This window comes from Silurus meridionalis, chromosome 9, assembly GCF_014805685.1.
Source record: "Silurus meridionalis isolate SWU-2019-XX chromosome 9, ASM1480568v1, whole genome shotgun sequence".
Lineage (NCBI taxonomy): Eukaryota > Metazoa > Chordata > Actinopteri > Siluriformes > Siluridae > Silurus > Silurus meridionalis.
The window spans coordinates 10,055,193-10,079,802 of NC_060892.1; the positions used below are offsets into that span (position 1 = coordinate 10,055,193).

At 37.2% G+C, this 24,610-nt stretch overlaps 5 protein-coding genes across 8 annotated transcripts; 3 read left to right on the forward strand and 2 right to left on the reverse strand.

Moving 5' to 3' along the window:
* The first annotated feature begins 191 nt into the window (after positions 1–191).
* On the forward strand, positions 192–3,470 carry pdcd7 (programmed cell death 7). Its single transcript, XM_046857729.1, has 5 exons — positions 192–1,279; positions 2,220–2,358; positions 2,472–2,702; positions 2,909–2,996; positions 3,194–3,470. The coding sequence occupies exons 1-5, from the start codon at positions 281–283 to the stop codon at positions 3,312–3,314; spliced, it is 1,578 nt and encodes a 525-aa protein (XP_046713685.1). The 5' UTR covers positions 192–280; the 3' UTR covers positions 3,315–3,470.
* Positions 3,471–3,662: 192 nt separating this feature from the next.
* ubap1lb (ubiquitin associated protein 1-like b) lies at positions 3,663–11,550 on the forward strand. 4 transcript variants are annotated; one of them, XR_006927030.1, is made up of 6 exons: positions 3,663–3,790; positions 4,974–5,116; positions 6,693–7,250; positions 8,200–8,403; positions 10,303–10,589; positions 10,799–10,844. XR_006927030.1 is itself a non-coding variant. In XM_046858528.1 (6 exons), exons 2-6 carry the CDS (start codon positions 4,985–4,987, stop codon positions 10,931–10,933), a joined length of 1,131 nt encoding a protein of 376 aa, XP_046714484.1. In that variant the 5' UTR covers positions 3,669–3,790; positions 4,974–4,984; the 3' UTR covers positions 10,934–11,550. The 4 variants fall into 4 exon arrangements, 2 of the variants coding, with proteins under 2 accessions (XP_046714484.1, XP_046714485.1); XR_006927031.1 differs by lacking the exon at positions 10,799–10,844 and having other exon boundaries at positions 10,303–10,394; positions 10,488–10,589; XM_046858528.1 differs by having other exon boundaries at positions 3,669–3,790; positions 10,488–10,589; positions 10,799–11,550.
* Positions 11,551–11,681: 131 nt separating this feature from the next.
* kbtbd13a (kelch repeat and BTB domain containing 13a) lies at positions 11,682–13,696 on the reverse strand. Its single transcript, XM_046858527.1, has one exon. The coding sequence runs from the start codon at positions 13,587–13,589 to the stop codon at positions 12,090–12,092; it is 1,500 nt and encodes a 499-aa protein (XP_046714483.1). The 5' UTR covers positions 13,590–13,696; the 3' UTR covers positions 11,682–12,089.
* Positions 13,697–15,021: 1,325 nt separating this feature from the next.
* rasl12 (RAS-like, family 12) lies at positions 15,022–18,896 on the forward strand. Its single transcript, XM_046857401.1, has 6 exons — positions 15,022–15,357; positions 15,446–15,552; positions 16,045–16,101; positions 16,580–16,653; positions 16,901–17,091; positions 18,406–18,896. Coding segments are annotated over exons 1-6 (771 nt in total). The 5' UTR covers positions 15,022–15,355; the 3' UTR covers positions 18,746–18,896.
* A 711-nt stretch (positions 18,897–19,607) lies between these two features.
* On the reverse strand, positions 19,608–23,776 carry si:cabz01068815.1 (solute carrier family 51 subunit beta). The gene is made up of 6 exons (XM_046857400.1): positions 23,691–23,776; positions 23,072–23,121; positions 22,148–22,519; positions 21,250–21,345; positions 20,317–20,407; positions 19,608–20,197 (listed from the first exon to the last, which is right to left on the reverse strand). Exons 2-6 carry the CDS (start codon positions 23,109–23,111, stop codon positions 19,927–19,929), a joined length of 870 nt encoding a protein of 289 aa, XP_046713356.1. The 5' UTR covers positions 23,112–23,121; positions 23,691–23,776; the 3' UTR covers positions 19,608–19,926.
* Positions 23,777–24,610: the final 834 nt, after the last annotated feature.

Genomic DNA, 24,610 nt, shown 5'->3' on the forward strand with positions numbered 1-24,610 from the left:
TTATTTTGGATGAAAAAAATATTTGTACATTTTAAATAGTTCAATTAACGTATGATTAAACAAATTTATTATTTTGAACACAAATTGTTAATTTTTCGTTGAAAATCGTCAGGCACCAAACTTGCATCTATTTATTGTGGCCCCGTTCCGTGTTCTCCAATCAGATTTAACCGGAAACGGGGTGCAGGATGTAGAGGAGATGCGCGATATGCTATGACATCAGTCAAGTGGTGGACTTTACACTGCAGAGAAACGCTGGTGTTCGCTGGAGAGCGTGAATATGGACAACAGGCAGCAGTATCACTATCCCGGAGGCTCATCACATCCTCCTGCTCCGCCACCGAGAGGAGATTTTCCTGCACACGAGTCATGGGATTTTTTCCGGCAGCACCAGGATCAGCCGAGTTCACACCGTCCCTGGCCCCCGTTTTCCCCTGCACGACCACTTCCACCTCATGTTTATCCTCCTCATCTGCCTTTCGATCCCAGCAGACCTCCTCCTGTTTATTTTCCACCATCTCCAGGACAGACTCCTCCATCTCCTGCAAACCTACAGCCAGGACAGAGTGAGGATCCACCTGGCTTTCATCCATCACACAGAGATTACCAATCTCACATGGACAACTATCATAGAGGGCATTTTGATCAGAGTGGCAGCTTTTCAAACTCGGTTCCTCCTTCATACCAGCTTGGTTTTCAATCTAATAACAACATTCTGCCTCTTAATTACCCTGTGGACCCTCATACACAAACGTATCCATCACAAGCTTCTTCTGATCACTCTGACAGAAACAGCTTCACATTTGACCAGGATGGTTGGCAAAGAAAAAAAGACGAGCAGTGGATCCATGCTTTCTTACACAGTAAAAGAAAAACTACATCCTCCTCTGTGAAGAAAGTCTCTCCCCCAAAACACACTGTGTCCTGTTTCAGGGAGAAGTTGTACACTGCGGTTAAAATGCTTTCCGAGCTCTCTGAGGTTTGCCAAACATTAAAGAACAACATTGAGAACAAGGATGCTTGGACAGACTCTTACTCGAGAGCAGCCGAGCTGAAGAGCAGCCTGGAAGAAAGCCTGAAGTCACTGAACGATCCGGACTGGGTGGATGAGGTGAAGAAGAAACTGGTGCTGATCAAGAAGAAGCGAGAACGTGTACGGAGGAAGAAAGCCGAGCTTGAGGAGGAGAAACGAGAGCAAGAAGCACGGGCCGCTGAGAAAGAGGCAGCCATTGATAAGCACCAGATGAAGAGGATACAGCAAATCGAAGAACAAAACAGGGTGAGAGGATTATACATGAATAACGATAGTACAGCTGTTTTGGAGCAGGTCTTCACTGCAGGGACAATAGTCCAAGGAGCTGGAGTTGGATGTTATTAGGTTAATTATTATAAACCATAACTCTCTTCATGTTGCGCAATACAAAATAACACACTAAATACACTTACTCAGTCTGAAACACACCAATCTGAATTGTCTCCGGCCATGGAGGAGGAGCTACATAAGGTCCAGCTCTTCTTCATCAACCTTTTGTTGTGCAGGAAGACGTACACCGTATTACCAAAAGTTTGCGGACACCTGGTCATAAGTATCGTATGTGCTTTTTGAGCATCGCTTTCCACATTTTAGTCCAAATTTGCTCTTATAATTGCCTTCACTCTTCTGAGATGATGTTCCTCTAGATTTTGGAGGGAGCTTGTGGAGACTTTCATTCAGATACAAGTGTTTTTTAGTAAAGTTCAGGTTATGATGAAGGTGAGGTGAGGAGGCCTGGGGTGCAGTCAGCATTCACTGAAAGTGTTCAATAGGTTGAGGTCAGAGCTCTATAGCAGGAGATCTTCCACTCCAACCCAAGCAGAGCATATCTTCATAAGTTTGTGTCTCCTAGTTTAAGTAAAGGGCAAGTTTCATGCTACTGCATCCCAAGACATCGTATACAATAGTGTGCCTTCAGCTTTGGGATATCAGTTTGGGAAAGAAACACATTTGACTGGGAAATTCAGGTGTCTCAATACTTTTGTCTAAATAGTGTACGGTATCTGTTTGGGCTAAACTGAATTGAACACATCCTCTTCCGTGTCCACATGGGTTTCATCTGGGTTCTCTGCATTCTTTCGACATTCTGCAAACATGCCAGTAGTTCACTTGGCTTTACTAAATTGCCCATAGGTGTGTGGGTGTGTGGTAAAAAAATGGTTTTGCGTCTCGTTTCCAAATGCAGGAGCGAGAGCTGAAGCTGGCGGCCGATGCCGTGCTCTCTGAAGTCATGAGGAAGCAAGCTGATGCCAAGAGAATGCTGGACATCCTCCAGGCTCTGGAAAAGCTGCGGAAACTCCGCAAAGAAGCCGCATCTAGGAGAGGTGAATTATTTTTCGAAAACTTTCTTCTTTAAATAATTTTTTAAATAATTTCTGGACTTATCCCTTAACACTTGTTAATAGTAACAGCTTTCCTCCTTATGCCTGCCCCCCAGGCATGTTTCCAGAGAAAGAGTGTGACGATGTATTTGAGGGTCACCTAACGAGGCTCAGGACTCTGATCAGGAAACGTACGGCTGTCTACGGGGCCGAGGAGAATGCGTTGAGGGTCATGCTGGAAGGGGAACAAGAGGAGGAGCGCAAACGCGATCACGAGAAGCGGCAAAAAAAGGAACGAGAGAAGCTGCTGCAGAAGAAACGGGAGATCGACGCAATGCTGTTTGGTGGTAGGTACCAGTAAACATTTGGACTGTGGATTTAGTGTGTGTGGGTAAATATTTCTTCAACCCACCACAAGTTGGCAGTGTTCTCCTGTTAATTGTATAAGCGTAAGGTCACGTTTTCATGACTTACTTTAGCAAGTTGTTATGCAGCAAAACATTTGTTTTAGTTTATTAAGATGTGTGTGTTGGTTCCTGTTTTCTTCTACCAGCTGAAATGCCACTTGATCATCCGCTTAAGCCGTATCAAGAGTTCAACACGCAGGCAGAGCGCTCACTTCCTGCCCTCGTGCAAATAAGGTGAAGAACTTTACAGCATTATTTTATAACATTTATTCCTGCAGCTTTGTGTGTACGATAAGCAAAATGAGTAATAATAGAGAAAAGGCAATAATCTTGAATGTTACTGAAACACATTTTCTAACCTGCTGGGCAAGATGGAAAAAACACACAAACAAGCCATTTGTTCTGTTCATTTATACTGTCTTTTTTTCTAGGAGAGACTGGGATCAATTTTTGGTTCCTGTGGATCACCCTGATGGGTCCACCATTCCTCACGGCTGGGTTCTACCAGAGCCACCAGCCGATGACATCTGGTCCATCGCTCTGGAGAAATGAAATGTCAACAATGCCATGCACACAATGACTACTGAGATATCCGAGATTTTTTTCAGACAATGACGTGATGCTATTTTATGGTCTTCATATGAATGTTACAATTTATTGTTTTATGTAATGCTATATTTCTAATAAAAATAAACAGTATGTACATAATTCGCTTTCTTCTAATCTGAAGTCTTCTAATCTAACCTTAACCCTAGATGGTTCTCCAGATTAAGCTACAAAGCAGCATTTTTATCAGGAATGATTAATTTCATGAAAACTTTTTTTACACACACACACACACACACACGCACATATATATGCATTTTATGTAAATGATCAGAATTGGGGTCAGGCAGGCAGCTGATGACGATGGGTTATGTCAGTGGATTAGTGGAGCAGAGGGTTATCCCTCCAAGCAGGATGACTAACATCACAAGCACATACAGCTTTCACTCTGAAACCACTCTAACACACTTTAGAAAGCACAGGTGGGTGGTACATGTGTTTGTTTTTGTTTTTTTTGGTGTAATTTTCCACAGTAGAGATTTACTTGTTATTTTGTTTTCAGATGCTTTCCAGTGTAAAGTGGTCGGGGTGGGGAGGGGGGTTTCAATTGATTGGCTGTAAGACGGTTATTTTGCAGGTTTGTATAAACATCGGATCACATGTCTAAGAAAGAATCTTCGGCAGGTCTTAATGTTTTGTCTATATATGGTCTAGATAGTAAACCAGGTGTTCTGTGTTTGGACTCCTGTCTAGATGCATATTACAGCTTAATTGTGCCCGTATGTATGTATATAGTAGAAAGTGGAAAATGTCTGCTGTCTATAATATAATGAATCAGGTTTATTTCTGAGCTTGCTGATGTTCTCAATCAAAACAAATTTCAGTTCAAAATGCAGTTCATTTCTATAGGTAACCTGCTGTCATTAGCTGGCATGCGCAATGTTGCTCCTATCCCTCATTAGTTCACTTTGCATTACTTTGATCTGAATGTGAAAGTCTCTCTTTAAAATGGTTTGCAGTTCCAACTTTATTGGATTTGCATGTCATCTGACTTATGGAACCTTTTGGCCCTGCTTCATAAGGAGAAAAGAAAAATTTAGGAGCTTTTCTGAGCATCTGGCCTGGTTTAAAGGTCTAAAGCCATCTGCTTCGGAGGGTTTCAAAGCAGCGTGATCAGTTAAGGATCTTGAGTTGAACAGATTTCCCAGTATTCCGTCATGGGCTTTCTAACAAAGCTTTGATGTTCATGATCATTTTGTCTGTATACAACCTATATTACTAGGTTGAAGCGGTAAAAGCTGACATTTGTCCACAGATCATGAACAACAACATTTTTCCAGTCTGGATCATTTAATAAGGATTTGTCAAAAAAAAAAAAATCCCAGATCCAGGATATCCAGGAGAAAGGTTGTTTGTACCTGTCAGATGGTGAAAACTGTGTAATCTTTAATCCATTAATCTTCTGTCTGCATCCACAATTTTGTGATTAAGCCACAAGATCCAGGAGCCTTGGTCTTTTTTAAAAAGTCTTTTTTTAGAAGGATGATCTGGTTCAGGTGCTTCTGTAATGCTTTTAGGAAAATCATTGCCGGCTGCTGCAGCTTTAGTCCAAATCGAAGCAATCTATATGCCTCTTTAAAACAGTTTTGTTGGTTGTGTTTTCAGTGAAAGGGGGAATGTCTTGGCTGGATGATGTGCCCATGAAAATCCCTCTGGGTTTCCTTGGAAAGGTCAGAGAGGAGGTGGAACTTGTCACAGCGCCAGAAGTCATTGTGCCAGACTATCTAAAGATCCTCCAGGAAACAGAGGTTGGAAAAAAGCTACATTTTGGCCTGCTAGCAAAAGCAGCCTGTATTAGTTCTTAATGGCAGGGTAATTATCTGTAAGCTGTGACTATTTACATTTACATGAGCAGTTTGACACTGACAGGCCACTTCTTTTTTTAAACGACTTACAAAATGCCACAGTTGGAATTTCTCCCTTTTTATTGCTTAGTGGCCTGAAGTGTTCTGCTAAACAGTGTAGCAAGTAGCCTGAGAATATTTATAAAGTGATGCTTCTTAGGTTAGCTGCATGTCATTAACATTAGCAAGTGATGCCTGGTTTTAGCAATGTTAATACAACCAGTACAAGGCAAAAATACACACACGTTTATACATTTGTACATACTACCTGCTGTACAAATGCCATACTAGCTGCTCACTTTGTTATATGACATTTATTCTCTGGGTGTTTTATTTGTAGACATTTCTGGATTTGTTCATGATGCACAATCTCAAGATTTCAAGATGTACCTACAGCCCTACAGAACCACACAGATAGTTCAGTTCTGTAAACACACTGTATTCGAATTATAGCCAAAAGACAGTACTATCAATCTTTTTTAACCAAATTATGTCATCCTTCTGGACTTTGAGATTAATTTCTCCAAAAGTGTTGTTCTTGGAAAAGCTTTTCTGGACTCCGATAGCTCTGGCTTCACTGTTGGATCAGTGTAACTGAACTAAAACATCTGCTGGCACCAATAGTTTTCTTCTTTAATTTAATTAGCACTAGGCACTGACAGCATTAAAGAAAAAAAAAAAACAGACAAAATCACTCATTGTGTGCTGATGTGCTGTCAATGCAGTGCTCTTTATTTAACGTAGACGCCTCTCATCACCATGGCTGCCAACTTGCTGTTGGCGAGTTTATTTAAATGGATGCACTGCTCAGAACACGAGGTTCCAAGTCAGCATTGCAACACAAAACCTTGCACTAAAAAGGACTGCTGGCTGTTCTTCATATCAGATAGTGCTGTGTTTTCTTGATCAAATGCCAGAAATTCAACTCCGATGTTTTGCTATTAATGTGAGTGGATATCCAATGGCATCTAACTGATCTGAAATGAGCTTGTTAAAGCCTTTTATGGAAAACATTTCCTTTCATTCTTTCCCTTGTCTATCAAAAAAACAATTGGTGTCCCTTTATGTTGAGATTGGCTGGCGTTTTGATTCCCCCTGAACGGCTTAATTGGGGTTCTCTCAGTCATCACAGTGGTGATGCAGATATATAGTTTGTGTCCAGTGGGCTTCACATTGCATTACAGCATGTCTTAGATCCATGCTGTGTTATATACTCTGGCGTTTTGACAGAATTCAAACAGGAAATTGCATGAATTACTTCATTCTCCATTTCAAACACGTAGTTCATCAAGCATCTGGGTTACTTTAAATATTATTTTAATTGTGGATGATGACATTTTTAACTACATGTTGTGGGTTTCACTTCAGCTTTAAGTAGAGTTTATGAATATAAATTTCAGATATGATGATAATGTTCAGAAATATGAAGTAAGGCCAATTATTTTATGTAATTTTCCCTGTTTATCTCTTGTATTGACAGTATACCTTCAGGCTGGAGAACTGGGTTCTAACTTGTATGCAGGGTGGCTGTAGTGTGCCTAATGTGCTCTGCCCCAGTGTGGCCTCTAAGATGGCAGCGACTTGCCCTCCATATTGGATGCTGTTCAGCAGTCCTCAGCAGAGCAGGCTGGCCAGCCGCTGGATCAGTGACTTCTGGGAACCCAATCCTCGGCGACGCAGCCATAGTCTTAATGCGGCTCAATTAAATGCTATGAATGACAGAGTCAGGTTCAACATTTCAGATTCAGATGATGATGACTCTTTTAATAACGAGGAGGCTTCTTTCACCAAACTTAAATGTAACAAGTCAGGTTTAAGAAGACAAGAGCTAGATAGGATAGATGTTTACTCTCGTTGCTCTTCAGATCTGCTCAAATTACCTTCACAGCAGTGCTCTAGCCTCCTACAGTGCTCTCTTCCAAATTCTGAAGCACAAAGAAGAAACTTATGGAAAATTCACAACCATGGAGATTCATTTCATGAGCTTTCAACAAGCCAACACCTTTTGACTTTTGGACAGGTGACACCTGTCACAGAGGTTAGATAAATGCATCTTAAATGTGAGCTTTAAATTGTGTATTATTTGATAGTATTATTATTTTATGGTCACACATTCTTGAGCACAACCTTTCAAATTGTATACACACACGTTCCTCTGACTAATGCTCAATAAAAGACCTAAGCCTATAAAAGTTATGCTCAAATTCAACAACTAGCTGCATCTTAAGTAGCTTTAACCAGCAGAACCCCAATTATTAGGATATTTTTATAACAGAATTGGCTATTGAGAGTCCTGTGCTAAGTGCATTTAGTAGTTAGGGTTAATGTTTAGGTTATTTGTGGCTACTAGTGATAGCTATTAATAGTGCTGACTTTCAGGTAACATCATCCTGTTATTCTATCATTGACATCTCCCAGCTATTATTACTTCTGCATTAATCCACATTTCTTAGCTGTCCCTGAAGATCGAAGTAGCTATTAATAACCAGTGTAAGGACTTTTCCTGGAATCTGCCCAAGTTGTCAGAAGTTGGTTTGCATTAGCACACGGAACTGTCCGTTAAAATATTTTCTTACTGAGGCTAAGTTTCAAGGTTAGCATTGAGGTGAACTATCAGCTATCAAGGTCCATGACATCATAGATGTTGAGTTAATGAGAAATAAAAATAAGAATAAAACTAAATTCTATTAAATAAAACTTTCCATGACAGTAGAAAGACATAAAAGACATAAAAAACAGAATGATTTCCCTTTTTCCCAACAGTCCATGACTAATGCTACTACACAGGGTTCGCAATAATAGCCATAAATATAGCCACATTGATTTGAAAAATACATTTCTAGAGAAAGTAGACATAAAATAGCACTTTTGTATTTGGTCTCTATACATTTTTATATTGTGGATTTCTTGAAACCATTACAGTCTTTCCTTTCTTTTCCTCTCTGGTGGAAACTGACTTTCCAAACCAGTGTTGTTTTTTCCTTCAGTCTCCAGGCCTTAACTCCAGCATGCCCCTGGCCCCCACACGTCCCCTCAGTTCCCATGCAACAGTCAATGATTCCTCTGTGGAACTGCTCTCAGCTCTCAGCCCTGAAGAACGCCAGCTCTTGGGGACCATTACAGAGCATGGATACCCACTACGGACAGCCATTATTGCCCTGCAGAAAATGGGCCATTGGAGCTCAGAGCAGGTTAGTGGCTTCTGTGAAGAAATTGTTTATTAATTGTGTTGCAGAATTGACATAAGAAATGTATGTCAAACCTGTAGTTGAAATACATATTTATATGTGAAACACATGTTTATGCTTTAGTGTAAAATAATTAGTTTTTACCTTCTTTGGTTAGATAAATGTGGAAGATTTTTGGTAATGTTGATTGTTACATTGTACTCCACCATATTTATTAAAAATGTCAATCGTTGTGATACAGTATGTCTGAATAGTCTTGAAGTCAAAAGCATAGTTGATATTTTATGTAATGTGGTAGTATTTGTACAATTGTTTTTAAAAAATTTTATTTTATATATTTATTGTTTGGATGTTTGAGGGTGGTTTAAAAAAAAGTTGGTCAACAACAGGTACTTAGTACTAACATTTGCCTTCCTAAACTTCTGATCAAATGATGATCTAGCTTCAAATGATACGAGCTATAGAATGATATGCTGTTGTAAAAATGAAACCCTGTATGAACTGAAGCTTGGCTTGAACGCTGGAATATAAACACAAGTATAACCAGTTATTTTCAGAGTGTTTACATCCCTGCTCTAATAGAGTGGTTATGGTGCTGCCATGGTGCTGCTACTCTTCAGAGGTTTGGAACTTTGGGAACTCTTTTCATTATAATTTCCCACTGAGCATCCTTTGTGGTCTTGAATCTCATAACATTCCCTCAGCCATTACACCAACCCATGCTCTATAGCATTTATGAAATCATGGAACTTATAACTATGAAATAATGGAACTTAGAAACATGCAACTTTTTTGGAATTATGGGCAAATCTGCATAAGGTTGCAGTTCAAGGAATTTCATGGTACATCTTTAAACTATTCAAGTATTTGTACCAAGGCAAATAAAATGCTTTTAAGAAGATGTATTTATTACACTGCCCTCATTTTGACCTCACTGGACACATGCTTCCAGTATTTACATCTATGGTACAGCCAGTGCCAGAGTCCATTACTTTGAGTAAATCCTCATACTAACACACATGGAAATTTAATACACTTTTCTGCAGTGAAGTCACTATATGGTATCCTCCACCAGAACCAGATGTTTTATTTACCTACCTGTTCCTTCACTATGAAGCTCCTCTCTCAGGAAACATCTGTTTTCAGATACTTTTAATCTAATTCTGGTCATGATGAGTGTGTACAAATAGCATACCACAGCAAAATAAATACCATGCCTCTCTAAGTTTCCACCACCAGCTGCATTAAATGTTCTCATCGTCAAGACTAATTTGAAGACAGCAAAGCCGGCTTTAACAGCGTTCGAATTGTGGAGAAATTTACTTAAAATATAACAGTGGGTTTGTGGTAGCAGCATTATAGTTTTAAAGGAGCTGTGTTTAATTTAATTTGAACCCCTCGCTGCCTGTAAGGTGAATTGCAATTCCAATTAAATGATCATTGCCATCGTTTCTACCAACCAAACCCACTCCCTCCATTGAAACTGCCTCATCAGTTTCAAAACAGATATACACCCAATCAGTTTGATAATTTTATAATGAGATCAGATAGCAGTGTTAAGTTTTAATCAAGTAGACAAGTAATCAAGGACAGAACTCAGTCAGTTAATTATTTAAGCTGTGATCACACTAGACTTTGAGCATGCAAAATATTATTTTGCAGTCATTGAATGGAAGTTGCTGGCATAAAAAGTGTATTGTCACTTTGGCTTCTTTTCATACCAATGCTGATCAGTCAATTAAGGGGACAACAAGAGCCTGGATTGTCAAAATGAAATGACACTTACATCAGAAAGTGAGACTGATGAAAATGATGCTGATAATTGAAGTTGAAAAAAATGTAATTGTAATTGAAAACAAATCTTACAAATGTTGCAGTAATGTTGTTTTTTCTAAAATGTAGATTAGGCTGTAAATGTTGGTGGGGCTTCTTTCAGTGGAATTGGAATAAAATCCTTTCTGTGTGTTGACCTGATCATCATACCCATGTTGGAGGTTACAATTGTCTACAATTTCTTTATATTCTATATATTTCTGATTTATTTTTACTTAAAGTATACAATCAGATGAATGGATGATGTCTTATAGATCTTAAGTTACCTGGTGGCATGTGACCATCTGTGTGAACTTGGCTACGATAAAACTCAAGTAGAAGAAGCTCTGGAGATGTTTCAGAACTGTGAGACAAAGGTAATTGTTTATTAAATATTCTAAATCCAAATTGTTTCTTTGTATTATTATTAATTTAAAATGTTTGAATTTTACAGTTAATTAACCTAATGAATCACTTTTAATTAGTTATTTTCCATTAGCTGTACCTATTGTAAGAATATTGTTGACCGTTGTATGTGACTTGTTTGAGTTCCACTACAAACACGGTCTTTTGGGTTTTGTTTTAGGCGGCAGAGTTTCTTCACCTCCTCACTCAGTTTCATGAGATGGGCTTTCAGCCGAATGCTATCAAAGAAGTCCTACTGATGCACGAGAACCACTGCGATCGTGCCCTGGAGGAGCTCATGATGCATGTTACCTGATACTCCATACAGTACTTTTTTTTATATCGTTGTTGGTGAACAATTATATATGGGGCCTTGATAAAATTGTTGCGCACTGCACATATATGGAAAAGTATTCTCTGTCCTTGTTCCTATGTGTTTTTATTTCATCTATCAGTATAATTACCCTGTCATGAGGCGTCTCCATGAACAAAGTGAGTGTGTGATTGTTTAAAATAGTTAGTCTTAATGAAATGTCCACAACTAAGCTTTTCAGTCACTCTTAGAAATGGAACATAATTAAAATCGACCGCTTGCCAAGAAACACTTGGCCGACAGTGCATGATTAAAGAAAACCAAAACAGTGATCATTGTTTCTACTTCTAATTCCCTGCCTTTAAGGAAATGTGAGCTGCTTCCAGTGAGTTTAACCAGCTCCGGCATTGTCAGATTTTTGCAGTTAGTTGCAATATATTGTATTGTTTAGACTATTGTGTTGTTTTGTCTATCAACGGTAAGAATGTAAGTAATGAATTAAAGATATTTTTTTTGAGTAATCATCAAGGAAATCTAATACTAATGTCTATGTGACTCTAGCCAAACTTGCACCTGTAACATGTAGCACAAATAAAATAGGAATGTGTTTTTGAGGACTGTATAATTTGAGCAAAATGACTCATTATTTCAACAGTACTATCTGTCTTTTCACCTTAACATTCTTCAGGACTGCCAAACTGCAAACCAGTGTCTTGCAGAAATTATTTTGTGGGTAATGAAGCTTATTTATAGCCTTAGAAATAAAAATTTTTTAAATGTATTTTATTTGTGCGTTGTCAGATTAGAACACATTTCCTATTATTTTAAAGCTTTATATGCTTTAATCATGCATTTTTCAGCAACTGCTTTGTCCTGAATCTGTAGCAAAGCATAGAGTGGGAAAATGTCCTGAGTGGTGTGCCAGTCTTTTGCAGGGCACAATACATACACACTCACACATACATCACATACTCTTTCAAGTCTCGGGCTATTATAAACCAGCTATTATGACTGGCATGTTTTGGGAGGTGGGGAGGGGTCCATAAAACCCAGAGAAAAACATTCAAGGACATGGGGACACCATGCAAAACACAGGTACATGTAAGCATACAGAATAAACATCAGAAAAATTAATTACTTCTCTAAAGTCCGGGTGAGGTCAATAACAGCATTCTACAGATGAGCTTGGAAAGACGTGAGAGGAGGCAGTAAAAACTTGGCCATTTGTCAAATCTTCCTTTCCCAGAGCCTCATTGGTTTTCTTTGGCAGTCTCAGGAGAAAAGTCGACATAGAGCCAATTCTTGGAAATCCTGTCATCTCTTTTTTTGTCCTCCATTTGTTGTCCTCAATGGCATACTCCACTGTTGCTCTGCGGTTCACCGTAAAAACAGAATCACCTCTCACTACTGCTGTGAATAAAGCTCCTTTGCTGTTCTCATACTGTCCTGGCATGGCTGTCCACTGACCCGAGGTCAGATTATAACAGTCCATCATGCATCTCAAAAAGTCATTACATGGCCCATTCCTCATTACATACAAATTGTCCCTATGTGCCACCATACAGTGGCCATAACTTTGATGCCTTATGAGTGTAGTCACTAAAGTCCACTCGTCCCTGTTTACTAGGTATTCATATATCTCAGTGGCATCTTTTGGCTTCCACAGACAAATGAATATCCTACCCATTGTCATTGTGCAAGCTACAGCAGAGGCAGATCTAGGAAGATGAGCAGCAAAACTCCATGTGTCTGTGGACACGTTATATTTTTCTACAGATGACAAGGTGGATCTATTAAACTCTCCACCCAGCACATAAAGAGAGCCTTCATGTCCCACCAGGGTACAGTTATAACGGAGCTGTTGTGGGCTTGAAAATGGAGTCCAGGTATCTAAGGTCACATCGTAGCAGAAGCCAGAGTCTACAACTTTTTTGCTAATGTCATACACCCCTCCAACAATGAAAATCTTGTTATCAAGTACAGCAACCCCAGCCATGGTAGTGCTTGTGTTAAGTGGTAGGTGAGTAAGAACTTTCCACTCGTTGTCATCCTCATCAAGGTAACATACTGTCCTCATAAAATCCTGAAGCAGCTTAATGGTAGGTGAGTGGGTCCCGATAATAACATATTTACTAGGAATAAGAGATTCAATATAATCAGTAAGTTCCTTTGGCAAGCACTGTACATCCTCTTTAAGGTCTTGGTACATGTCACAAATGAACAAAGCTGCACTTTCAAACAGTTCCCATAAGCCATAAGCAGCAGCTGAGTGATATATGAGGAGGCAGTTATCAGAATTAATTATGTTCACAAGATGTATAGCAAGAAGTTTCACCTGAAGGAATGCAGCACACTCTACAGCTTCAACAATTTCATCACTATCAAGAATAGGTCTCTCACCATTAATCACCCGAAGTGCCACAACGAAGCCACGAGCACTCACTACCTGAAGGCAAATTTCCTCCTGCTGGCATTCCTTCATTCCTGATTGGAAAAGTGCCCGGAAATATTCACAGTTGTCTTCCAGCAGAGTTTTATCCACTGTGAAAACATTGCCAGCTAGCCTCACTCTTACTGCTGCACCTTCGGAGACATGATCTGGAGAACCGTTCTCAGCATGTACTAACTCTAACCCAGCACAGCTGCTAGGCTCCATCATGACAACAAACGATTTTCATCCAAACTTCTGATGGCAATGAAATTTAGATCACATTGTACTGTGCACAGTGCAGTGATAGAACTAGCTAGCTTGCTCCTCAGCCGGAAAAAAACAAATGTACTTGACTGTGTAAACACTGTTTGTTTCCCTCAACGGCTTCAAGAATAGAATTGGCTATAAATAGAAGCAAAAAGCACTGCCTGAGTTTCACTCATCATACATCATCAGTAACAGAGTCAGCTGTACAGAAAGCAGACGGGTTGCTAGTGCTACAGGAGGGAGCTATTTTACTCATGGTTAATCCTCTTTTGTTCTTCACAGCAATGCAAAGTATGTAAATCTGATACTCACAGGTGCATCACTAGGGTTAACAGTAACTGTGAAACAGCCAAGGTCATTATTTGGCATTTAGACACACCAAATTTCTCACTTGTATTTACTAAAAATAAAACAGATACTATTTTTAGTTTATTGATTGACCTTCAATAACACACAACACACATTGTCTTTTTTCAAAATTTTAATTTTTCATTTTTTGTGAACCTGTGGCCAGTGTAGAAGTTCCTGTTCTTAGCTGACACAATCACATCTGCCTCAAGGTTTACTATGCATTCTTAGATATATTTTTATGCTCAAGACAGTATGAGACAGAATGACAGAATAAGTGTTTAACTTAATATAGCCTTACTGAAAACTTACTATCAGTCTAGTCTTTCCATTCTCCTCCTGTCCTCCTTTCATCAACAAGGTGTTTCCACCCACAAACACAATGCTGCTACATATTTTTATTCGGTTTATTTCTTTATTTCTTGATTTTGTAGAAATCTTTTTTTGCTTATTTAAAATACTGTATTTATTCTGTGTAGTAACCTCTAGAAACTGATCAGCAAAATAGCCAAAGTAACCCATCTGGCACCAGTAACCATGCCACAGTCACTGACATCGCATTTTTTGCCTATTTTGATGAGAACATTAATTGATTCGCTTGACTTGCATCTACATGATTTTATGCCTTATGCCACTGGCACATAAATTGATAAGTAAATGAATGTGCAGGTGTTCAAGACCAAATAAATTGTAAATCGGTCTCATGGCTTTAATTAAACAATGTTCCATCAAGTTCTAATGATTTAAATTGCCTTTTATTTTACAGTTACAGGTTCAGACTCTACTCCTGTTGAGAAACATACCATTAAAACACAGAGAAACTTACCATAAACCTATACTCATTATTATAACAATTGTTATTTTTTCAAGGATATGATTATCATATTGTTTTAAAGATATGATCAACATTTTTCCATTACTCATAGTGGAACCCTGTAAAGAGTCTTGGCTTGTTTTCCCCCCTTCAACAAGCTTAAAACATTCAGTTTTTTTCCCAAGGAAGGAAACTTTCACATGATTATTTTGGGTAAGGCGAGCAGTGACCCCAGATTGCTTTCTTCCTTTCGGAGGTGCGGTTTCCAGATGGTCACAAGCAGGCAGTCTCCAGCCTACACACACCAAGGCAGCTGAAATTCTAAGTGCTGTCGTTCTCAGGTTCTGCAGCTCTCAGCCTCACCAAATACGATTCATTTTTTTAACAAGAAGTCTTTTCCAACTAAATCAACACATCTACACACTTGAAAAGAATGTAGAGTGTGTTGGATTTGCTTGCTATTAAGAAATGTCACCCACTGGGAAAGCATAAAAGGATGCAGCTGTTTTTCCGAAGGAGCATCTAGGAAAGCATCTATGATAAGCTGACAAGGAGCTAAGAGAGCATGTAGGCTGTTATTTATTTATTTTATTTTATTTTTTTAAATTAAGAATCAAGCCTTTGTTCCCCAATGCATCATTGTTGTCCTGCTCAGGATGTCTATGATGTTTGGGAAAGCAAGAACTTGCAATATTGTACCTGAACATGAACCTGCAGAGTGCAATATTGTAGTCCTGGGAGCAATGGGCTCAGGCAAATCAGGTAGGACTTTTAAAACTATAGACTGAATTCATTTCTAAAACTGTGGTTGTAATGATAAACTTTTTAGATTAAGAATAGATTAATACTTTGATGATCTATACATTATGATGAGCTGTGAGTTGGTAGTTGTATTTTATGAGTTATATTGTTGTAATATGAATGTACTGGTTGATTCATGAATCTTTATGAATGAATATATTTTTATACATTTCTTTTTATAAATGTATAAAAAGTCAAGCTAATGCATGTAGGTTAATACAATGATGACTCATGACTGTAAATAAAATGAGAAATGTATATCTTTTTCCTAAAATATACAGAAGATATCTTTTTTTAATAATTATTATAATTATTATCATTATTTCCAACTTCAATTTGATACCATATAAGTAAGTTTTTGGGGGCTTTTTCCCTGCCCTACAGAAACCTTACATAAGTGGTAGCAATTTACTACTTGTAGTCACAGGATGTTTGTGTTTCTCCTCTTTGCAGCTCTCACTGTGAAGTTCCTCACAAAGCGTTTTATTAGTGAATATGACCCAAACCTCGGTGAGCTGCACTGTTTTTACTTTTACCTTAAACCAATAAAATGCACTAAATGTATCCAGAATTTCCTTCTTTTGTTCTCTGATCATTTATGGCTAAGTTCAGAAATAAATTGGTCAATTAAATCAAGAACAATTGGCCCAGTGTAATTCAGCGAATTCAGGATGAAGAAAAATGTCCAACACTTCAAAGCTCATATGTAAACCTTTCAAAACGAGGTTATAAGTCAGAGTTTCCCATATATTATTCTGTCATCTTGCATAAAAGCACTGCCTGTTAAATCGCCCATCATATGGTAACCAGATGGACAGCTGAGACTAAATGGTTTGCTTTGGTTTTAGAAAGGAATCTCTGAGCCATTACATCAACATGTGTAATGTAAATGCCACACAAACCAAGTGCACAGTTTAGAAAAGTAATGAGAGATGTTGTGTATAAAACTATTTTGGCCTAAAAAAGGCTTTCTATGTTACGTTTGTAGAGGACACTTATTCCTCAGAAGAAATGGTGGACCAACAACCAGTTGTGGTCAAAATAATGGACACAGCAGACCAGGTAATGATTTGCCATATGTACATTTTTAGCATAGGAGGAATTAGAGAGTTTTAGATCTAATAAACATGATGCTACATTTTTTTTTTGTACATAGATTTACCCCTGATTATTATAATATTATTCTTATGTGCAATTACATTTCAGAGTTATTTTTAGCTAATTAAAAATGTAGTTTTTTTTTTTTTTTTTAAGTAAAACAAAACCTCCAAACAACCGTAGCCTGCTATTTGATTTTCTTTTTCCTCAGGATGGACCAGTGAACTGTGATCGCTACCTGGCCTGGGCCAGTGCATTTCTCATTGTCTATAGCATTGATAACAGACTTAGTTTTGAAGTATGCCAGCAGTATGTGGAGGCCGTGACACTGTACACCAAAGGCCTGCAGCCTGAGGCTCCTATCATTTTAGTGGGCAACAAATTGGACATGGAGAGATACAGGTCTATTTCAAATCACTTTTATCTCAACTCTATTTGTTTTTTTGTTTTTTGGGTTTTTATTGCAAGAAATTTTAAGTTAGGTACTGTTTAAGTGACTGTCTGAAAGCTGTCTGCCTATTGCAGTCTTTGCTTTTTTTTTCTCCCCAATGCGAATGGCATGTGTGGTATTTAGATAAAAATGGGCATCTAACATCTGGGTTTTATTACAGTAAATGTGCACTGCTCACTATTTATACAAGAGGATAAGTGGTAGTTTATGCAAGGTTTTTAAGGAAAGCTTCATTTTATGGAGTGAAGTGTGAAAGCAAATGTTTAACCTTTCATTATGTGTGTGGTTGATATTCCATCAAGGTTTTTATATAGACTCCAAGGTTAGAGATGTGTGTGTGTGTTTATGTGAGCTGAGGAGTCGATTAATCTTGAAAGAATGGTTTGGCAAATATGAAATTCACACAATGTTCCCCTTAGAACAAATCTGGACTTGTTTGGTCTATTGTGCTTCTTTAGTCTTGACCTGGAGCTACACGATTAAAGAAATGGTGTTGAGAAGTAATGGAAATCTGTTTCACCCAAAATATTTCCATAGATATCAGACCACACACTTTCTGCAAAACGCATCCAGATCGAGTCAGAGCATACCAGCATGGACACATCATGGGAAAATACAATATCTTATTATCTCTAAATAATCTTTTATTCTAATTATTGTTGTATAAGTTGTCATTTAGAGCTAATATTTAAGCATTAATACATTAAAAAGTGACTATACTGATATAAATAAGTCATGAAAACTGAAAGAAAGAATGCAAGAATTAAATAACAACAAATGACATTTTTGTCAAAATTTGAAGAAGAATTGTGTTTATTTTAAAAATTTAAATGTGTTGATTCATGCTTTTATATCAGTTGCTGTGTTAACTATATGAACATTTGGGTAATTAAGTACAAGTTTTTGGGTGGAATTTCTATTATCTAATAGCTTCAGTGGAGATCTAAAGAAAATAATGAACACCAAACATTTGGATTTGGTTACATTTTGTTAAATGGCTCATATAAAGCACAGGCTCTCGACCTTGTTCTCTGAATACCTGTATTACTGCTTCCTTGTACCCAACACATGTGATCCATTTAATCAACTAATTATCATCCCCTCCTGAGTTAAAGTGGGTGTGTGAAATCACAAATGGAATGGGTGCATGTGGTTACCCCAGTGAATAAGTTCTTTCCGTTGGCATGAGATTTGAATTCTGGATAAATTATATTTTAATGTTAACTTTTGTTAAATTTTTGCTCCCCTCTCTCTCTGTGTCTCAGACAAGTGAACAAGACAGATGGTGAGACCCTGGCTACCCGTTTCGGCTGCCTGTTTTTTGAGGTGTCCGCCTGTCTGGACTTTGCATCTGTAAGGAATGTATTTTATAAAGCAGTCCGAGAGGTGAGGCGTGAGGCAGAGAGAAGCCTTTCACTCCGGTCTCTTTACATCAGTGAAGACAAAGCACCAATCAGCCTTTCCTCTGCCACACTTCTCTCACCCTGCTTTAAGGAACTGCCCACTCCGGCCACAGCCAAATTGGTGACTGTGAAGTCCTCAAGAGCCCAGAGCAAGCGCAGAGCTCCTACACTTACCCTCCTTAAAGGCTTCAAGATCTTTTGACTCAACACTGCTCCTTATGGTGCTAGGAGATGCACTAGCTTGTTAGACATTGGCTTTCTGATGACTTGCCACGAGGATAACTTAGTACACAATGTTAAGCTGTTTACTGTGTATGCACCGTATTCCGATTAAATTAGCAAAAGTAAAAGTACTTAGTGTGATATTTAGAAATTACTTGCAATATTTTATATCACAAACATAAACAAAGATAAAATCCATGTGCCTGAACTGATAAATATCCAAAGCTGGATTCTGAATGTGTCAGGTCAGGGTCAATAATTTAATTAATTTATCTTGACAAATTTGAGGCTGCCTAGACATATTTGAAGCCCCCTGATCCAAATTCACATTCAAAGGGGCCTTTAAAAAGCAAATACAATAGAGGACAAAAGTATTGGGACACCTGATTTTCAATAAATATGTGGTTCTTCCCCAAACAAAGTTTGATGCACACAATTGTATAGGATCTTTGGATGCAGTAGCATTACATTTTTCCTTTCACTTGAACTAGGAGACCCAAACCTGTCCCAGCATGAAAATGTCCCTGTGCACAAAGCCAGCTCCATGAAGATATGGTTTATCCCCAGGTCTCCTCTCCCTACATTAGTATTTGACTTTACTAAAGTCCTTGTGACTGAATGCACACAAATCTCCACAAGCACACACCAAACTCTAGTGGAACATCTTCACAGAAGAGTGGAGGTTATCATACAATAAATGGGGAATAAATGTTGAATAGGATGTCAAGGATAAAAAATTATGTATGAATCTTTTTGTCAGATGTCCAAATGTTCATTCTCAAACCAAAAAGATATGTCTATGTATACCAACTGAACACAGACACTATACCTAAACACACCTGTTTGTGTTAACCACCACACCTGCCAAATTTATTCTCTTATACCACAGAATTTTACCAAAAATTGCTGACACTGGAGACTCCTTTTATAAATATCACATTACAAAGAGTTTTCACATATCGAACATTGGAGGGGTTTTTTCTTAATTATATAAAAAAAACATTTTAAATCTGTGTACTATTACTATTTGATTATGTGGCACATTCACTATAAAACACTACAAGATGAGTGCATTCTCTATAAAAGCTTTTAGAAATTTGTACATTTAAATTTGCAAATGAATTCAAGGTAAGACCTTTTTTTTGTCTTTCAGTCTCAGCACTAATCCTCCTCATCCTCCTTATGGGAATCAGAGTAGAGTTTGGAGACGTTTCCATCCCTCCACGTGACCATAATGTCACCAGGCTGTAGCTCCTCAGTCTCACTGGCTCCCTCCAGTGGTGCTTTGCTGTCTAGTTGTCCATCTTGTGTTTTGTCAGTGTAGGAGTTTTGGTCTTCCTTGATGTTATTGATGATTTGAAGCTCCTCCATTTCCACATTTAACGTGGCAGGAGATGCAGCACTCTTGTACTTGGCAATTTCCCTCCGGTGTCTTAAACAGAAATCAAACAAACAAAAAAAATATGATTTACCCATTATGTGAATGTATTTGATATACATATGTGTGTGTGTGTGTGTGTGTGTGTGTGTGTGTGTGTATCGTGTACTGACTTGTTACCCATCAGTCCCATGACGCAGAGCACACAACCCAGAATGAGAGCAATGAGAGAAAAGCCTAGCATGGCAAATTTCCAGGGTGTTGCTGTAAAAAGAGAAACAGTTGTTAATGTGGCAAACATTAGGTATCATAATGAACTACTGGTGAACAGAAGCTTCAGTGTAAAAATAAAGAAGACAAATGTGTAGCTGCTCACTTAGATTTGAGTTAAAGTAATGCTATTATTTTGGTGTTTTTTTTTCTCTCAAGTATGTGTAAAAGCATTTCACAGGGTATGGGTGGTAACTTTTTATGAGCAAAGTTAACCGAGAGACAAAAGTTCATATTCCACAATTTACTGCTGCTTTACGATGCTAGTTTTATTTTTATGAATGTATTGCATTATCTTTGTGTTATAGGTCAGACTGGTATGTTGTTTTTTTTCATTTAACTTTTATATATGCATCAGTGACAATATGTTTAGCTTTTACTAGATATTACATACAGATTTTCTATGTGTTCTTAGGATTAAAGAGTACTTGTTACTTTGATTGGAAAATATTTGACACATTTTCCAAGGGACAAATGTGGCAGTCCCAACATCAAGCTGTAATAGGTGTCATAATAGTAAACAAGAATGGCAATAATGCTTAGTGACAATGCCAACTGCCTTGCCCATAATACAGTACCATACCTTTGAGGGCAATGACTCAGCATGGGTTAGTATTTTAATACTTTATTGATTTCACAATGGGCTCACTAATTAGAACAACTTGAATAACATAAGTACATCTAAATCACTCTGTGTGATTATTGATATATATATATATATATATATATATATATATATATATATATATATATATATATATATATATATATATACTATGACTAGTAAGTTCTTCCATTAAAAGTTATTGTTATAGAAGTAGCAGACAGGTACTAACCGTCTTCAGTGCGGTAATACCACCTGAGATATTCTCTCTCTTCCTCTGTCATGTTGTCCTCTTTGGCTGAAAACTCATCTGTCTCCCTCTGCTTTCCTGTTTGGACAAATTAAAAAAATATTTTCTTCTTTCATCCAGCAAATCCTTTCATTCATGCTATACATCAATATAGCACATTTGTGTTTCAGATTAAAGCATTGTGTGAAATAAAATACATATAAAAAACCATTACAATTTGTCATCTTCTGTGACCTTCTCATGCCACACAATGTTGTAAATGTTGTATTGGAGTGGAGTAATGAACTTGTGGCAATACCTCAAAAAAAAGTTATAAATGTGCTAAACTATGCAAAGACAAGGCATAAACTTTTTTTTGAAAAAGCATGATAAGGTAGATTTAGCTCATTTGCTAACGTTGCATATATTTAATAAAAGTAGCCTGAATTCTTTGCCAATGGCAGGTTTAACTAGCATTGATTCCAGTTACTAATGTAAATTAGCTCATTCAAATGTTTATATACAGAAAATTAGGTAAAAGAAAAATAATAATAATAATTGGACAGTGAAGGACTGCAAGAAAGTTCTTCACCTACTATGCACCTCTGCATATAAACAAAAGGAACATTAAATAAAACAATTTTGGTGTTTGATATATAATTGTCCTTAACTTGGACCATGGAACATGAGAATATTATATATACAGTATACATAATCTATAAGTATACTACAGTGCTGTTGTATGCCAGAAAGTGTTGGTTAGTTGCTGCAAGGTTTACATTAATGCACTTGTTCTAATGTTAATGAATGGCATTGTATACATTTGTATGTAGACATGCCACATTCATAAAATAATTGCTTTATTTATACTCAATATTATTTTGTCACATCTGGGACTCACTCAGCTTCTCATGACAGAGGTCTCCTTGATCCAGAGATTTCCACCTTGTGTTTTTTCCTGTGTTGGTCAGAACCAGGCTTCCTCTATGCACACCTAGCTCCAGGGAATGACTCAGGCTAACTAGCCTGTGGTTCATACACTGCCAGTGCAGATCATCTTGACCGTCACAGTCGAGAGTCTGGATTGGGTCACTGTGGAAGGCAGACAGGCACCTTTGTGTGTGTACATTTATGAGGAACATCCTCTCTTTCCAGACCCATTGCTGGAGCTCTGAGTCCACACTGCATCTCTTTAACTTAACTCCAGCATTTTCAAAGGAGTCCTCAAGGCACAGGCTTTCCAACATGTTGTGGATCATAAAGCTGCTTGCTCCTGCAAAAGTCAGGTACATTTAAACAAAAGTACACATAAAAAAGGACTGTCATAATCTGTTGCTTATTCGCATTTTCTGTGTGTTAATTTAATGGAACTGAAATAAATGTTAAATTTGATGGCAACAAAAAAGTGATATTTTTAGTTTAATAAATTTATATTTGTACACTGATTTTAACAATAGACATTATCTCAAATAATACTTAAATATCAAACCCTTAATAAGCCACATATAATTCTTAACCACAATTGATAACTACATAAGCATTATTAAATATATATATATATATATATATATATATATATATATATATATATATATATATATATATATATAGTTTAAAAAAAATATTTTTCATGGATTCATAATAGACACGTTCATATGAATATGAATTATTCAACATATTCCAGTTTATAAAGATCCCATCTACTCATATTCAGTCAAAACCAAGAAAGACACTTGTTTTTTACTATAAGCTTTTCAACAAAATAATTATTTTGCCAAACAGTTTTGTATTATAGAAATAGAATAGATAGAATAGAATATCTTACCCTGCCACATGAGGCACAGTGTAACCCATACCCACAGCATTTCCACAGCACTGAATAGGAAATTTAAGTACATTAATAAATATAATATAAATAGTGTGGTATTGTTGTTTGGTATGGTATTTTTATGGTTTTTTTGTATCAAGATGTATGATCTTTAGATTGAACAGAAGTAGAGAGTATGTGCTTCCAGTAATCCCTCAATAATTAGAGAACAGGATTTAAGCATGTTAATGTTTAATTTGGCAGTGCATGACTGTTTTTGCATTATTAACTACTGTCATGACTGTTCTCTTTATGCAGAAACTGAAACAGCACAAACCATGTCTATTGTTTAAAATAAAACATACTAAAAGTCAGACAAGTGATAAAGCAACATTTATGTCCACAAAATAAAATAGAAATACAAATGTTACTGATTATTGTTAGCAAAAACAATATATTAAGGTATTTTTAATAAAAAAAACAGTGATTATAATATCATAAGATCTGTAGTCTTATCTGCACTCCTTCACTAAAGAGATATGAATGGAGACCGTTGTATCCAGTACCAGAAAATTATCCTTAATTAATAAAGCAGGCTTATCAGAATCATGAAAGATGATGAAGAAATCACACACACCTGAAATGTGCAGCTCGGGTGTCAGTTCAAAAAGGAACAAACTATATGTCTGCACATGCTGGATGTACTCCAGGCTGGCAGTTACCAAAGAGGGGAGGAGATTCATCCAGTCTATCTTTTACATTTACGCTGAAGTTTGTGGCCTGTACAGGTTCTCAAGAGGACAATTTTAGAATATGACAACTGGATTTGTTGTGTTTTCTATTTCTATCTGGATTATTATATCAAATTGGACGTTTTAGTCTTAGTTAAGATGAGTACTCGACTTTTTGCAATCCCATTTCATAGCCTGAATTTTAATAAAAATAATACAAATCATATTTTTATAGAATAAACTATAGACATGTCATAAGTGTAACTTTTAACATGTATGATAATGCTATTTTACTAGATGTGAATTTCATGCAAGTTAAAAGAAAAAAAAATAATACACGGACAGAACTGCCAGTGCCGATACACTTATAAGGTATAGCATAAAAGCAGTTCCTCTACTGGCTCTACTTAAATATAAAATGGCATTTATGTTTGTTCCAGTTTATAAAGTCCCCTTTCCCACAAGGCCATTGCTTGTGTATCTAAGCATTTGGTTAGCCTTGTGGTTTGCCCTGTGAACAAACATAGTTTCTGACTTAGCGGTCAAAAACCCTTGATATGTGGTGTTCACTGTTATTTATTATGGTAGTAGCTGTAAGCCACACAAAGTCAATGACCTCAGTGTCATTCACTTTATAATACTAAAGAATACATGTGTGGCTTCCTGGGAAAACCTTTACACTGTGAATTTCTTTAAAATGTTGTAATATATAAAGTGTATTTAATTATAGGTAAAGGTTCAAATCCAATTCCACTGAGACTAAAAGTCTAAATGCAATGGCTATTTATTGATTTAAATAAACATGTAATAATAAAAATATTACAGT

Coding starts and splice junctions, on each gene's coding strand:
- ubap1lb (XM_046858528.1), top strand. CDS start 4,985: ATGTCTTGGCTGGATGATGTGCCCATGAAAATCCCTCTGGGTTTCCTT. Junction 7,251..8,199: donor AGGTGACACCTGTCACAGAG/GTTAGATAAATG, acceptor TTTTTCCTTCAG/TCTCCAGGCCTTAACTCCAG. Junction 8,404..10,487: donor GCCATTGGAGCTCAGAGCAG/GTTAGTGGCTTC, acceptor GATGTCTTATAG/ATCTTAAGTTACCTGGTGGC.
- si:cabz01068815.1 (XM_046857400.1), bottom strand. CDS start 23,111: ATGCTGTGGGTATGGGTTACACTGTGCCTCATGTGGCAGG. Junction 22,520..23,071: donor ACTGTGCCTCATGTGGCAGG/GTAAGATATTCT, acceptor TGACTTTTGCAG/GAGCAAGCAGCTTTATGATC. Junction 21,346..22,147: donor CCTCTGTCATGAGAAGCTGA/GTGAGTCCCAGA, acceptor TTGTCCAAACAG/GAAAGCAGAGGGAGACAGAT.
- pdcd7 (XM_046857729.1), top strand. CDS start 281: ATGGACAACAGGCAGCAGTATCACTATCCCGGAGGCTCATCACATCCT. Junction 2,359..2,471: donor AGAAGCCGCATCTAGGAGAG/GTGAATTATTTT, acceptor CCTGCCCCCCAG/GCATGTTTCCAGAGAAAGAG. Junction 2,997..3,193: donor CCTGCCCTCGTGCAAATAAG/GTGAAGAACTTT, acceptor CTTTTTTTCTAG/GAGAGACTGGGATCAATTTT.
- rasl12 (XM_046857401.1), top strand. Junction 16,654..16,900: donor TAATGGACACAGCAGACCAG/GTAATGATTTGC, acceptor CTTTTTCCTCAG/GATGGACCAGTGAACTGTGA. Junction 17,092..18,405: donor TTGGACATGGAGAGATACAG/GTCTATTTCAAA, acceptor TCTGTGTCTCAG/ACAAGTGAACAAGACAGATG.
- kbtbd13a (XM_046858527.1), bottom strand. CDS start 13,589: ATGATGGAGCCTAGCAGCTGTGCTGGGTTAGAGTTAGTACATGCTGAG.